The 16,465-nt window shown below is 44.9% G+C and overlaps 1 protein-coding gene across 1 annotated transcript in view; it reads right to left on the minus strand.

Annotated features, from left to right (window-relative positions):
* Nucleotides 1-259: 259 nt before the first annotated feature.
* The window catches only part of LOC143766899 (uncharacterized), a 97,724-nt gene continuing 81,518 nt past the window's right edge, over nt 260-16,465 (minus strand). The window contains exon 8 of the mRNA XM_077254903.1: nt 260-1,755. Within this exon, the coding sequence (XP_077111018.1) occupies nt 473-1,755 (1,283 nt within the window). The 3' untranslated portion in view covers nt 260-472. The remainder of the gene's footprint in view (nt 1,756-16,465) is intronic.

The raw sequence follows: 16,465 nt of genomic DNA on the forward strand, positions 1-16,465 counted from the left end.
GTGGCTGGTTTTCTGACTGTTTCGGATAACATGATACCTGATTTTGTTTTGTTTTTTGTCTAGTCTCGCTTGAATATAGGTCAATATTAAATAGTCTCCTGATGAGTCGCCTTTGGTGAGGACGATGAAACCCGTAGAAATGAGAGGCTTGGAGAGTGAGTGTGTATACGTCACCTCACCCTATAAACTGAACTGTGGGGTACATGTTTTTTCTATTAGTCACCTATTGACTAACCATCAGGGGGTGAATTATGGGTTTAGTTTTACATTTAGAATTAATAAAGTTTAATTTTATCCAACATTATGAACATAAAAAAGGCTTCTCCCCTATGTGACGTCTCTGATGTTTATTAACAGTTGATTTCCAAGTAAAATATTTCCCACATTAAGGAAACGAAAAAGAGTTCTCCTCTGTGTGACTGTACTGATGTCTAACAAGAAGCTGTTTCCATTTAAAACATTTCCCACATTCTTAACAGGAAAAAGGCTTCTCCCCTGTGTGAGTTCTCTGGTGACTAACTAGACTCCCTTTCTGGTTAAAACATTTCCCACAATCTGAACATGAAAAAGGCTTCTCCCCTGTGTGAGTTTTCTGGTGGCTAACAAGATTCCCTTTCTGGCTAAAACATTTCCCACATTCTGTACAGGAAAAAGGCTTCTGTCCTGTGTGAGTTCTCTGGTGATTAATCAACTCTGCTTTCTGGGTAAAACATTTCCCACAATCTGAACAGGAAAAAGGCTTCTCCCCTGTATGAGTTCTCTGGTGACTAACTAGATTCCCTTTATGGCTAAAACATTTCCCACATTCTGAACAGGAAAAAGGCTTCTGTCCTGTGTGATCTCTCTGGTGGCAAACTAGACTCCCTTTATGGCTAAAACATTTCCCACATTCTGAACAGGAAAAAGGCTTCTCCCCTGTGTGAATTATACGGTGATTAACCAAATCTGATTTCTTGTTAAAACATTTCCCACAATCTGAACAGCAAAAAGGCTTCTGTCCTGTGTGATTTCTCTGGTGGCAAACTAGACTCCCTTTATGGCTAAAACATTTCCCACATTCTGAACAGGAAAAAGGCTTCTCCCCTGTATGAGTTCTCTGGTGTCTAACTAGACTCCCTTTCTGGTTAAAACATTTCCCACATTCTGAACAGGAAAAAGGCTTCTCCCCTGTGTGAATTATACGGTGATTAACCAAATCTGATTTCTTGTTAAAACATTTCCCACAATCTGAACAGGAAAAAGGCTTCTGTCCTGTGTGATTTCTCTGGTGGCAAACTAGACTCCCTTTATAGCTAAAACATTTTGCACATTCTGAACAGGAAAAAGGCTTCTTCCCTGTATGAGTTTTCTGGTGACTAACTAGACTCCCTTTCTGGTTAAAACATTTCCTACAATGTGAACAGGAAAAAGGCTTCTCCCCTGTATGAATTCTACGGTGATTAACCAAATCTGCTTTCTGGTTAAAACATTTCCCACATTCTGAACAGGAAAAAGGCTTCTCCCCTGTATGAGTTTTCTGGTGACTAACTAGATTCCCTTTCTGGTTAAAACATTTCCTACAATGTGAACAGGAAAAAGGCTTCTCCCCTGTATGAGTTCTCTGGTGACTAACTAGATTCCCTTTCTGGTTAAAACATTTCCCACATTCTGAACAGGAAAAAGGCTTCTCCCCTGTGTGAATTCTACAGTGAATAACCAATTCTGATTTATTGTTAAAACATTTCCCACATTCTGAACATGAAAATGACTTCTTTGCTTTAGGAGCAGTTTGTTTTTTAATGCCTCTTTTGTGACTTTGATGAGTAGTCAGTAATGAATCAGAAGATGGGACCTGTTCCATAGGATCGGATGACAGATCTTTGCTGTGAATGGATGTCGATATATCTGGAGTAACAGCAATCACCTTAGTTGTATCTTGTAGGATCTCAAGATTATCAGATTTAAAAATTGAAGATGTCAGCTGTCCCTCTGATTGCCTGGTACAGTCATCTGCCAAGACAAAAAATATATTTTTTTTAAATAAAATATCGTTGAGTTTTATATTTTTGAACATTTCTACTTAAACTGTCCATAAAAATGGCAAGCTATGTAAAAAACTTTAAAGGGAACCTGTCACCCCCAAAATGGAAGGTGAGCCAAGCCCAGTCATCAGGGGCTTATCTACAGCATTCTGTAATGCTGTAGATAAGCTCCCGATGTTACCTGAAAGATGATAAAAAGAGGTTAGATTATACTCACCCAGGGGCGGTCCCGCTGCGGTCCGGTCCGAAGGGCGTCGCTGGTCCGGTCCGGCGCCTCCTATCTTCATTCCATGACGTCCTCTTCTGGTCTTCACGGCATGGCTCCGGCGCAGGCGTACTTTGTCTGCCCTGTTTAGGGCAGAGCAAAGTACTGCAGTGCGCAGGTGCTGGGCCTCTCTGACCTTTCCCAGCGCCTGCACACTGCAGTACTTTGCTCTGGCCTTAACAGGGCAGAGAAAGTATGCCTGCGCCAGAGCCGCGGTGTGAAGACCAGAAGAGGACGTCATGGAATGAAGATAGGAGGCGCCGGACCGGACCAGTGAAGCCCACCGCAGCGGGACCGCCACTGGGTGAGTATAATCTAACCCCTTTTTATTATATTTCAGGTAACATCGGGGGCTTATCTACAGCATTACAGAATGCTGTAGATAAGCTCCTGATGACAGTGGACTTAGCTCACCTTCCATTTTGGGGGTGACAGGTTCCCTTTAATTATTCATCAAGACAATGACAGTCCACCTTGTTGGATGAGCCAGTAGTGTGTGGTGTTCAACTGTTTGTTCATTCTGCCTCCCAACTATCGAATAAAAAGAAACCAATCAATGTTATGTAGATGAAAATAATACCTTTTCTCATCTCACAAAAAGCCAAGTCCCCACTCAGGTCCATCATCTGTCAATGTAGAAACAGAGGTTCCCACACTACTAGTGGCTCAAAGGCTGTTAAAAAGTAACAGTTTCTATAAACCAACCCAGCAAAATCCGCTCTCACTTCTGAGTCCTGCAGTGTGCTCCAACAACATTTAGGATCTCTGTATTTAGTAATATTATATAGTGAGATGAATCCACTTAATTTGCAGTGTGTGCCTCCTGGAGCACAATCTGGGCACTATGTGCTGGGTAATAAAATGGCAAATTGTAATTTTCACTCTCCAACATCCGCTTCGTGCTGATTTCCAGAAAGTGGTTGTGGAGTCAAAATATTAATTCCTCCTACACACGTGGTCAAAATTGTTGGTATCCCAGGTTTAATGACAGAAAAACCCACAATGGTCACAGAAATAACTTGAATCTGACAAAAATAATTAACAAATCAAAAATCTATGAGAATGAACAAATGAAAGTCAGACATTGCTTTTTAACCATGCTTCCACAGAATTAAAAAAAAAAAAAACTAATGAAATAGGCCTGGACAGAAATGATGGTACCCTTAACTTAACTGCTTCGTGACCGCCAATGATAGATAAACATGAGCGCTAGCTATAACGATGGGATTCCGGCGCACAACCCTTACTGTGACCCCGACCTTATCGAGACCCGATTGGTTCAGGTTCTGATGACATCAGCATCACACCAGCCAATGAGACAAATCACAATGAAAGTGTGTTGAAGCAATGAACTTTCCCGGGCGATCTGCCTCATAAAAACGCTGTTTCTCCTCAGATGTCAGTGAGAGATTAGAGGAGAAATAGTGTTATAAGTGCTGCTGGCAACAGCTGTGCCAGTCAGCCATCTTGTTAACCCCTTCATGACCCAGCCTATTTTGGCCTTAATGACCTTGCCGTTTTTTGCAATTCTGACCAGTGTCCCTTTATGAGGTAATAACTCAGGAACGCTTCAACGGATCCTAGCGATTCTGAGATTGTTTTTTCGTGACATATTGGGCTTCATGTTAGTGGTAAATTTAGGTCGATAATTTCTGTGTTTATTTGTGAAAAAAAAAACGGAAATTTGGCGAAAATTTTGAAAATTTTGCAATTTTCACATTTTGAATTTTTATTCTGTTAAACCAGAGAGTTATGTGACACAAAATAGTTAATAAATAACATTTCCCACATGTCTACTTTACATCAGCACAATTTTGGAAACAATATTTTTTTTTGCTAGGAAGCTATAAGGGTTAAAATTTGACCAGTGATTTCTCATTTTTACAGCAAAATTTACAAAACCATTTTTTTTAGGGACCACCTCACATTTGAAGTCAATTTGAGGGTTCTATATGGCTGAAAATACCCAAAAGTGACACCATTCTAAAAACTGCACCCCTCAAGGTGCTCAAAACCACATTCAAGAAGTTTATTAACCCTTCAGGTGTTTCACAGCAGCACAAGCAACATGGAAGGAAAAAATGAACATTTAACTTTTTAGTCACAAAAATGATCTTTTAGCAACAATTTTTTTATTTTCCCAAGGGTAAAAGGAGAAACTGGACCACGAAAGTTGTTGTCCAATTTCTCCTGAGTACACTGATACCTCACATGTGGAGGTAAACCACTGTTTGGCCGCACGGCAGAACTCGGAAGGGAAGAAGCGCCATTTGACTTTTTGAATGAAAAATTGGCTCCAATCTTTAGCGGACACCATGTCGCGTTTGGAGAGCCCCCTGTGTGCCTAAACATTGGAGCTCCCCCACAAGTGACCCCATTTTGGAAACTAGACCCCCCAAGGAACTTATCTAGATGCATAGTGAGCACTTTAAACCAACAAGTGCTTCACAGAAGTTTATAACGCAGAGCCGTGAAAATAAAAAATAATTTTTCTTTCCTCAAAATAATTTTTAGTCCAGAATTTTTTATTTTCCCAAGGGTAACAGGAGAAATTGGACCCCAAATGTTGTTGTCCAGTTTGTCCTGAGTACGATACCCCATATGTGGGGGTAAACCACTGTTTGGGTGCACGGCAGGGCTTGGAAGGGAAGCACGCCATTTGGCTTTTTGAATGGAAAATTAGCTCAATCATTAGCGGACACCATGTCGCGTTTGGAGAGCCCCTGTGTGCCTAAACATTGGAGCTTCCCCATAAGTGACCCCATTTTGGAAACTAGACCTCCCAAGGAACTAATCTAGATGTGTGGTGAGCACTTTGAACCCCCAAGTGCTTCACAGAAGTTTATAACGCAGAGCCATGAAAATAAAAAATAATTTTTCTTTTCTCAAAATTTTTTTTTTAGCCCTGAATTTTTTATTTTCCCAAGGGTAACAGGAGAAATTTGACCCCAAGAGTTTCTGTCCAGTTTCTGCTGAGTACGCTGATACCCCATATGTGGGGGTAAACCACTGTTTGGGCACATGCCGGGGCTCGGAAATGAAGTAGAGATGTTTTGAAATGCAGACTTTGATGGAATGCTCTGCGGGCGTCAGGTTGCTTTTGCAGAGCCCCTGATGTGCCTAAACAGTAGAAACCCCCCACAATTGACCCCATTTTGGAATCTAGACCCCCAAAGGAACTTATCTAGATGTGTGGTGAGCACTTTGAACCCCCAAGTTCTTCACAGAAGTTTATAACGCAGAGCCATGAAAATAAAAAATAATTTTTATTTTCTCAAAAATGATTTTTTAGCCCGCAATTTTTTATTTTTGCAAGGGTAACAGGAGAAATTGGACCCCAACAGTTGTTGCCCAGTTTGTCCTGAGTACGCTGGTACCCCAAATGTGGGGTTAAACCACTGTTTGGGCACACGTTGGGGCCTGGAAGGGAGAGAGCACCATTTGACTTTTTCAACGCAAGATTGGCTGGAATCAATGGTGGCGCTGTGTCGCGTTTGGAGACCCCCTGATGTGCCTAAAAAGTGGAAACCCCTCAATTCTAACTCCAACACTAACCCCAACACACCACTAACCCTAATCCCAACCCTAATCACAACCCTAACCCCAACACACCCCTAACCCTAGTCTTAACCCTAATTCCAACCCTAACCCTAAGGCTATGTGCTCACATTGCGGATTTGTGTGTGGATTTTTCCGCACAGTTTTTGAAAAATCTGCAGGTAAAACGCACTGCGCTTTACCTGCAGATTTCCATTGTTTTTTGTGTGGATTTCACTTGCGGATTCCTATTATGGAGCAGGTGTAAAACGCTGCGGAATCCGCACAAAGAATTGACATGCTGCGGAAAATACAATGCAGCGTTTCCGCGCTGTATTTTCCGCACCATGGGCACAGCGGATTTGGTTTTCCATAGGTTTACGAGGTACTGTAAACGTGATGGAAAACTGATACGAATCTGCAGCGACCAATCCGCTGCGGATCCGCAGCCAAATCCGCACCGTGTGCATAATTCTAACCCTAATTCCAACCCTAACCCTAATTGCAACCCTAATTCTGACCCTAATTCTAACTCTAACCCTAGCCCTAAGTGCAAACCTAGCCCTAAGTGCAACCCTAGCCCTAAGTGCAACCCTAACCCTAAGTGCAACCCTAACCCTAAGTGCAACCCTAGCCCTAAGTGCAAACCTAACCCTAAGTGCAACCCTAAGTGCAACCCTAGCCCTAAGTGCAACCCTAACCCTAAGTGCAACCCTAACCCTAAGTGCAACCCTAACCCTAAGTGCAACCCTAAGTGCAACCCTAGCCCTAAGTGCAACCCTAGCCCTAAGTGCAACCCTAAGTGCAACCCTAACCCTAAGTGCAACCCTAAGTGCAACCCTAAGTGCAACCCTAAGTGCAGCCCTAAGTGCAACCCTACCCCTACCCCTAACCCTAATGGAAAAACAAAAATAATTATATTTTCTGTATTTTATTATTGTCCCTACCTATGGGGGTGATAAAGGGGGGGGGTTATTTACTATTTTTTTATTTTGATCGCTGTGCATGCGCCCGCCATTTTCCAGGATGGCGGCACCCATGGAGAAGACGGCCGGACATCGGGAGGGACATCGAAGCTAGGTAAGTATGGGGGGGTGGGATCGGAACACGGGGGGGGGGGGGGGATCGTAGGACCGGGGGAGCGGACAGGAGGACCGGGGGAGCGGACAGGAGGGAGGAGGGGAGCGGACAGGAGATCGGGGCAGAAAGGACGACTGGGGGGGCGATCGGTGGCGGTGGCAGATCGGGGTCTCCAGCCATGGCAGATGCTATTGCAACATCGGCCATGGCTGGATTGTAATATTTCACCATTTTCATAGGTGAAATATTACAAATCGTTCTGATTGGCTGTTTCACTTTCAACAGCCAATCAGAGCGATCGTAGCCACGGGGGGGGGGGGGATCGTAGCCACCCCCCCTGGGCTGAGGTACCACTCTGTTATGACCCTAATGGCAAAGGGTCTCAGAGAAATATGCAAGTCTGCAAAACACAAAAATCCAGCTCATAGGGCAGTGGTAACTGGATTGACCATATAACTACTTCTAACGCCAACCCTAAAAGTAGCCGGGGAACATGCCTACGTTGATCGCTAGATGTCTCGCGCCAGCCGGAGGACTAACTAACCCTAGAAGGGAAAAACAAAGACCTCTCTTGCCTCCAGAGAAAGGACCCCAAAAGTAGGATACAAGCCCCCCACAAATAATAACGGTGAGGTAAGAGGAAATGACAAACGTAGAAATGAGCTAGGTTTTAGCAAAGAGAGGCCCAATAACTAATAGCAGAAGATAGAAAGGTAACTTATATGGTCAACAAAAACCCTATAAAAATCCACGCTGGAAATTCAAGAACCCCCGAACCGTCTAACGGCCCGGGGGGAGAACACCAGCCCCCCTAGAGCTTCCAGCAAGGTAAGAATACAGATTGAGTACAAGCTGGACAAAAATGCAAAAACAAACAGATAGCAAAAAGCCAAAAAGCAGACTTAGCTTAATCTAGCAGGAACCAGGATCAGTAGACAAGAGCACAACAGATTAGCTCTGATTACAACGATGCCAGGCATAGAACTGAAGGTCCAGGGAGCTTATATAGCAACGCCCCTGAACTAACGGCCCAGGTGAGCATACAAGGATGACAGACACTTCCAGAGTCAAATCACTAGTAACACTAGAGGGAGCCAAAAAGCAAATTCACAACAGTACCCCCCCCTTAGTGAGGGGTCACCGAACCCTCACCAAGACCACCAGGGCGATCAGGATGAGCGGCGTGAAAGGCACGAACTAAATCGGCCGCATGCACATCAGAGGCGACCACCCAGGAATTATCCTCCTGACCATAGCCCTTCCATTTGACCAGGTACTGAAGCCTCCGCCTGGAGAGACGAGAGTCCAAGATTTTCTCCACCACGTACTCCAACTCGCCCTCAACCAACACAGGAGCAGGAGGCTCAACAGAAGGAACCACGGGCACAACGTACCGCCGCAACAAGGACCTATGAAACACGTTGTGAATGGCAAACGACACCGGAAGATCCAGGCGAAAGGACACAGGATTAAGGATTTCCAATATCTTGTAAGGACCAATGAAGCGAGGCTTAAATTTGGGAGAGGAAACCTTCATAGGAACAAAACGAGAAGAAAGCCATACTAAATCCCCAACGCGAAGTCGGGGACCCACACCGCGGCGGCGGTTGGCAAAACGCTGAGCCTTCTCCTGTGACAACTTCAAGTTGTCCACCACATGATTCTAGATCTGCTGCAACCTATCCACCACAGAATCTACCCCAGGACAGTCAGAAGGCTCCACATGTCCCGAGGAAAAACGAGGATGGAAACCAGAGTTGCAGAAAAATGGCGAAACCAAGGTGGCGGAACTAGCCCGATTATTAAGGGCAAATTCAGCCAACGGCAAGAAGGTCACCCAATCATCCTGATCAGCAGAAACGAAACACCTCAAATAAGCCTCCAGAGTCTGATTAGTTCGCTCCGTTTGTCCATTAGTCTGCGGATGAAAAGCGGACGAAAACGACAAATCAATGCCCATCCTACCACAAAAGGATCGCCAGAACCTGGAAACAAACTGGGATCCTCTGTCTGATACAATATTCTCAGGAATGCCGTGTAAACGAACCACGTTCTGGAAGAACACAGGAACCAGATCGGAAGAGGAAGGCAGCTTAGGTAAAGGAACCAAATGGACCATCTTGGAGAAGCGATCACATATCACCCAGATGACAGACATGCCCTGAGACACCGGAAGATCAGAAATGAAATCCATGGAAATGTGTGTCCAGGGTCTCTTCGGGACAGGCAAGGGCAAGAGCAACCCGCTGGCACGGGAACAGCAAGGCTTAGCTCGAGCACAAGTCCCACAGGACTGAACAAATGACCGCACATCCCTTGACAAGGAAGGCCACCAAAAGGACCTGGCCACCAGATCTCTGGTGCCAAAAATTCCCGGGTGCCCTGCCAACACCGAGGAATGAACCTCGGAAATGACTCTGCTGGTCCACTTATCAGGCACAAACAGTCTGTCAGGTGGACAAGAATCAGGCCTACCAGCCTGAAATCTCTGCAACACACGTCGCAGATCCGGAGAAATAGCTGAAAAGATAACTCCCTCCTTAAGAATACCAACAGGTTCTGCGACTCCAGGAGCATCAGGCACAAAGCTCCTAGAAAGAGCATCGGCCTTCACATTCTTTGAACCTGGTAAATACGAGACTACAAAGTCAAAACGGGAGAAAAACAATGACCAGCGGGCTTGTCTAGGATTCAGGCGTTTGGCAGACTCGAGATACATCAGATTTTTGTGATCAGTCAAGACCACCACACGATGCTTAGCACCCTCGAGCCAATGACGCCACTCCTCAAATGCCCACTTCATGGCCAACAACTCCCGATTGCCAACATCATAATTCCGCTCTGCAGGCGAAAATTTCCTAGAGAAAAAGGCACAAGGTCTCATAGTAGAGCAACCAGGGCCTCTCTGTGACAAAACGGCCCCTGCCCCAATCTCCGAAGCATCCACTTCAACCTGAAAGGGAAGTGAGACATCAGGCTGGCACAAAACAGGCGCCGAAGTGAACCGGCGCTTCAACTCCTGGAAAGCCTCCACAGCTGCAGGAGCCAAGTTAGCTACATCAGAGCCTTTCTTGGTCATATCCGTCAAAGGTTTAACAACGCTAGAAAAATTAGCGATAAAACGACGGTAGAAGTTAGCAAAACCCAAGAACTTCTGAAGACTCTTAACTGACGAGGGCTGAGTCCAATCATGAATAGCTCGGACCTTGACTGGGTCCATCTCCACAGCAGAAGGGGAAAAAATGAACCCCAAAAAGGGAACCTTCTGTACACCAAAGAGACATTTCGAGCCCTTAACAAACAAAGAATTTTCACGCAAAATCTTAAAGACCATCCTGACCTGCTCCACATGCGAGTCCCAATCATCAGAAAAAAACAGAATATCATCCAGATAAACGATCAAAAATTTATCCAGATACTTCCGGAAAATGTCATGCATAAAGGACTGAAAAACTGAAGGCGCATTAGAGAGCCCAAAAGGCATCACCAAGTACTCAAAATGACCTTCGGGCGTATTGAATGCGGTTTTCCATTCATCTCCTTGCTTAATGCGCACAAGGTTGTACGCACCACGAAGATCTATCTTGGTGAACCACTTGGCACCTTTAATCCGGGCAAACAAGTCTGATAACAGCGGCAAAGGATACTGAAATTTGACAGTGATTTTATTCAAAAGCCGATAGTCAATACAAGGCCTCAAAGATCCGTCCTTTTTGGCCACGAAAAAGAATCCCGCACCAAGAGGGGAAGAAGAAGGACGGATATGCCCCTTCTCCAGAGACTCCTTGATATATGAACGCATTGCGGTATGTTCAGGTACCGACAGATTAAATAGTCTACCTTTAGGAAATTTACTGCCTGGAATCAAATCTATTGCACAGTCACATTCCCTATGAGGAGGCAGTGCACTGGACCTGGACTCACTGAAGACATCCTGATAATCAGACAAATACTCAGGAATTTCTGAAGGTGTAGAGGAAGCAATAGACACAGGCAGAGAATCACCATGAATTCCACGGCAACCCCAACTTGATACAGACATAGCCTTCCAATCCAAGACTGGATTATGGGTCTGTAACCATGGCAACCCCAAAACAACCAAATCATGCATTTTATGCAGAACAAGAAAACGTATCACCTCCCGATGATCAGGAGTCATGCACATGGTAACCTGTGTCCAGAACTGCGGTTTATTTTCTGCCAATGGTGTAGCATCAATACCCCTAAGAGGAATAGGATTTTCCAATGGCTCCAGAACAAAACCACAGCGCTTGGCAAATGACAGATCCATAAGACTCAGGGCAGCACCTGAATCTACAAACGCCATGACAGGATAAGAAGACAGTGAGCAAATTAAAGTTACAGACAGAATAAATTTAGGTTGCAAATTACCAATGGTGACAGGACTAACAACCTTAGTTAGACGTTTAGAGCATGCTGAGATAACATGTGTAGAATCACCACAGTAGTAACACAACCCATTCTGGCGTCTATGAATTTTCCGCTCATTTCTAGTCAGGATTCTATCACATTGCATTGAATCAGGTGTTTGTTCAGACAACACCATAAGGGAATTTGCGGTTTTGCGCTCCCGCAACCGCCGGTCAATTTGAATAGCCAGGGCCATGGAGTCATTCAGACCTGTGGGAATGGGGAAACCAACCATCACATTCTTTATGGCTTCAGAAAGGCCATTTCTAAAATTAGCAGCCAGAGCAAACTCGTTCCACTGAGTCAGCACGGACCATTTCCGAAATTTCTGGCAATACACTTCAGCCTCATCCTGGCCCTGAGACATAGCCAGCAAGGCTTTTTCTGCCTGAATCTCAAGATTGGGTTCCTCATAAAGTAAACCGAGCGCCAGAAAAAACGCATCAATATTTGCCAATGCCGGATCTCCTGGCGCCAGCGAGAAGGCCCAATCTTGAGGGTCGCCCCGTAAAAAAGAAATAACAATTTTTACTTGCTGAGCGGAGTCTCCAGATGAACGGGGTCTCAGGGACAAAAACAATTTACAATTATTCCTGAAATTCCTAAACTTAAATCGGTCTCCGGAAAACAGTTCAGGAATCGGTATCTTAGGTTCTGACATAGGACTACTGGTAACATAATCTTGTATGCCCTGCACACGAGCAGCAAGCTGGTCCACACTTGTAATCAAGGTCTGGACATTCATGTCTGCAGCAAGCTTAAGCCACTCAGGCTGGGGTCACACATGGCGTAAGACAATACGCCACGTATTATACGTCCGTACTACGGCCGTAATACGGAGAAATGTTCCCAAAATAGTGATCCGTAGTCAGGGTGTGTCAGCGTATTTTGCGCATGGCATCCTCCGTATGTAATCCGTATGGCATCCGTACTGCGAGATTTTCGCGCAGGCTTGCAAAACCGACATCTAATGGATTTATGTGCTCAAATGTTCGGGAAAACATATATACAGTATATATATATATATATATATGTCATTGAGACACATATATATATATTCTGTATTTAGATTTCAATCAGCGCGATATCTGTGAACAGCCGGTAATTCAATTGCCGGCTTTTCATTTCTCCTGCACAAACCCGACAGGATATGAGACATGGTTTACATACAGTAAACCATCTCATATCCCCCTTTTTTTTGCATATTCCACACTACTAATGTTAGTAGTGTGTATGTGCAAAATTTCTGCGCTGTAGCTGCTGAAATAAAGGGTTAAATGGCGGAAAAAATTGGCGTGGGCTCCCGCGCAATTTTCTCCGCCAGAGCGGTAAAGCCAGTGACTGAGGGCAGATATTAATAGCCAGGAGAGGGTCCATGGTTATTGGCCCCCCCGTGGCTAAAAACATCTGCCCCCAGCCACCCCAGAAAAGGCACATCTGGAAGATGCGCCTATTCTGGCACTTGGCCACTCTCTTCCCACTCCCTGTAGCGGTGGGATATGGGGTAATGAAGGGTTAATGCCACCTTGCTATAGAAAGGTGACATTAAGCCAGATTAATAATGGAGAGGCGTCAATTATGACACCTCTCCATTATTAATCCAATTGTAGGAAAGGGTTAAAAAACACACACACATGATTGAAAAGTATTTTAATGAAATAAACACAGCGGTTGTTCTAATAATTTATTGTTCTCTCAAATCCATTTGCAGTCCCTCGCTTGGCAACATAATAAACGCACAAGATACATACCTTCTGATGTACTGTCAGGTCCAACGATGTAATCCATCTGAAGGGGTTAACTAATATTACAGGCAGGAGCCCTGCTAAATGCAGCTGTGCTCCGTGCCTGTAATCCCCGGCGAATGAATGAAATGTAGGTCATTGACCTACATTTCATTCATTCGCGGTGAGGCGCCCTCTGGTGGATGTTCTCATGAACTGCAGCCTGGGAACTTTTTCCCACGCTCCAGGTCATATGAGGACATCCACCAGGGGGCGCATCACCGCGACTGAATGAAATGTAGGTCAATGACCTACATTTCATTCATTCGCCGGGGATTACAGGCACGGAGCACAGCTGCATTAGCAGGGCTCCTGCCTGTAATATTAGTTAACCCCTTCAGATGGATTACATCGTTGGACCTGACAGTACATCAGAAGGTATGTATCTTGTGCGTTTATTATGTTGCCAAGCGAGGGACTGCAAATGGATTTGAGAGAACAATAAATTATTACAACAACCGCTGTGTTTATTTCATTAAAATACTTTTCAATCATGTGTGTGTGTGTTTTTTAACCCTTTCCTACAATTGGATTAATAATGGATAGGTGTCATAATTGACGCCTCTCCATCATTAATCTGGCTTAATGTCACCTTCCAATAGCAAGGTGGCATTAACCCTTCATTACCCCATATCCCACCGCTACAGGGAGTGGGAAGAGAGTGGCCAAGTGCCAGAATAGGCGCATCTTCCAGATGTGCCTTTTCTGGGGTGGCTGGGGGCAGATGTTTGTAGCCACGGGGGGGCCAATAACCATGGACCCTCTCCTGGCTATTAATATCTGCCCTCAGTCACTGGCTTTACCGCTCTGGCGGAGAAAATTGCGCGGGAGCCCACGCCAATTTTTTCCGCCATTTAACCCTTTATTTCAGCAGCTACAGCGCTGAAATTTTGCACATACACACTACTAACATTAGTAGTGTGGAATATGCAAAAAAAAAGGGGATATGAGATGGTTTACTGTATGTAAACCACGTCTCATATCCTGTCGGGTTTGTGCAGGAGAAATGAAAAGCCGGCAATTGAATTACCGACTTTTCACTAACAGCGCTGCGTATTTCTCGCAAGTCACACTGCAGGTCCGTGTGGAATCCGTATTTTTCTCGCCCCCATAGACTTTCATTGGCGTATTATTTGCGCAATACGCTGACAAACGCAGCATGCTGCGATTTTGTACGGCCGTAGAACGCCGTATAATACTGAACCGTAATATACGGCTAATAGGAGCAGCCCCATTGAGAAGCATTGTGCCGTATGTAATGCGAGTTTTTTGTACGTAGTTTTTGCGCTCTTACGTACGTAAAACACGCATGTGTGACCCCAGCCTCAGAGGTAAAGGGGAGGAAGAGAAGGAAAAAAAAAAAAAAAAACTCAGAATTTCCTTTCTTATAATCCCACTTCTGCAATGCATTAAACATTTAATACTGGCCTGGCATACTGTTATGACCCTAATGGCAAAGGGTCTCAGAGAAATATGCAAGTCTGCAAAACACAAAAATCCAGCTCATAGGGCAGTGGTAACTGGATTGACCATATAACTACTCCTAACGCCAACCCTAAAAGTAGCCGGGGAACATGCCTACGTTGATCGCTAGATGTCTCGCGCCAGCCGGAGGACTAACTAACCCTAGAAGGGAAAAACAAAGACCTCTCTTGCCTCCAGAGAAAGGACCCCAAAAGTAGGATACAAGCCCCCCACAAATAATAACGGTGAGGTAAGAGGAAATGACAAACGTAGAAATGAGCTAGGTTTTAGCAAAGAGAGGCCCAATAACTAATAGCAGAAGATAGAAAGGTAACTTATATGGTCAACAAAAACCCTATAAAAATCCACGCTGGAAATTCAAGAACCCCCGAACCGTCTAACGGCCCGGGGGGAGAACACCAGCCCCCCTAGAGCTTCCAGTAAGGTAAGAATACAGATTGAGTACAAGCTGGACAAAAATGCAAAAACAAACAGATAGCAAAAAGCCAAAAAGCAGACTTAGCTTAATCTAGCAGGAACCAGGATCAGTAGACAAGAGCACAACAGATTAGCTCTGATTACAACGATGCCAGGCATAGAACTGAAGGTCCAGGGAGCTTATATAGCAACGCCCCTGAACTAACGGCCCAGGTGAGCATACAAGGATGACAGACACTTCCAGAGTCAAATCACTAGTAACACTAGAGGGAGCCAAAAAGCAAATTCACAACACCACTCCCCCTGTCCCTGCAGATCGGGTGAAATTGGAGTTAACCCTTTCACCCGATCTGCAGGGACGCGATCATTCCATGACGCCACATAGGCGTCACAGGTCAGATTGGCACCGACTTTCATGACGCCTACGTGGCGTCAAAGGTCGGGAAGGGGTTAAAAAGTAAAAAAAAACAGATAAGGCAGGTTAGGGTTAGTGCTATAGTTAGGGTTAGTGTTGGGGCTAAAGTTAGGCCTCTTTCACACTTCTGTCGGTACAGGGCCGACGCACCGACGACGTGCAAATTCGACACAATGTGGGCAGCGGACACAGTGTTTCAACGTGTCCGCTGCCCACTGTAAAGTCTCGGGATGGAGGGGGCGGAGTTCCGGCCGCACATGCGCGGTCGGAAATGCAGGACCCGACGTGCGAAAAAACATTCCCTTGAACTTTTTTTGCAACGACGGTCCGCCATATACCGACGCATCCAGTGCACGACGTATGGAACGTGTGTCCATAGGTCGCGGTGCGTCAGTAATACAAGTCTATGTGCAAAAACGCATCCTGCGGGCAACTTTGCAGGATGCGTTTTTTGCACAGAACGACGCATAGCAACGTTCACATTCCGACGGAAATGTGAAAGAGGCCTTAGGGTTACTGATAGGCTAAAGTTAGGGGTACCGTTAGGGTATGTGCACACGTTGCAGATTTGCCTGCAGATTTTTCTGCACTGAATCTGCATCTCTTGGCAGAAAACGCAGGTGCGTTTTTGATGCGTTTTTTTGCACATTTTTAATTCGTTTTTGAAAGCTAAATAAAGATGTATTATTGAACAAAAAAAAAAAAGATTTGTTATGTCATTTCTTGTCCAACCTCCTCTTTTACATTTGTCCAACCCACACTCCATTATACACACAGATAGATAGGTAAATAGATAGATGATAGATAATAGACATAAATATAGATAGATAAATAATAGATTGAAGGAATGAGATGGATAGATAGATCTATACATAGATAACAAGCATGTATATTCTTCCTACAGGTATGTTGATCCACCCAGCTCTCCTGCTCTCTGTCTATGAAGTGCATTTACTACATCACCCAGCTTTGCACACAGACTCGCCCCTGCACCTAGCATTCACATGGTATGTTGATCCACCCAGCTCTC

Source organism: Ranitomeya variabilis, chromosome 4, assembly GCF_051348905.1.
Source record: "Ranitomeya variabilis isolate aRanVar5 chromosome 4, aRanVar5.hap1, whole genome shotgun sequence".
NCBI classification, from domain to species: domain Eukaryota; kingdom Metazoa; phylum Chordata; class Amphibia; order Anura; family Dendrobatidae; genus Ranitomeya; species Ranitomeya variabilis.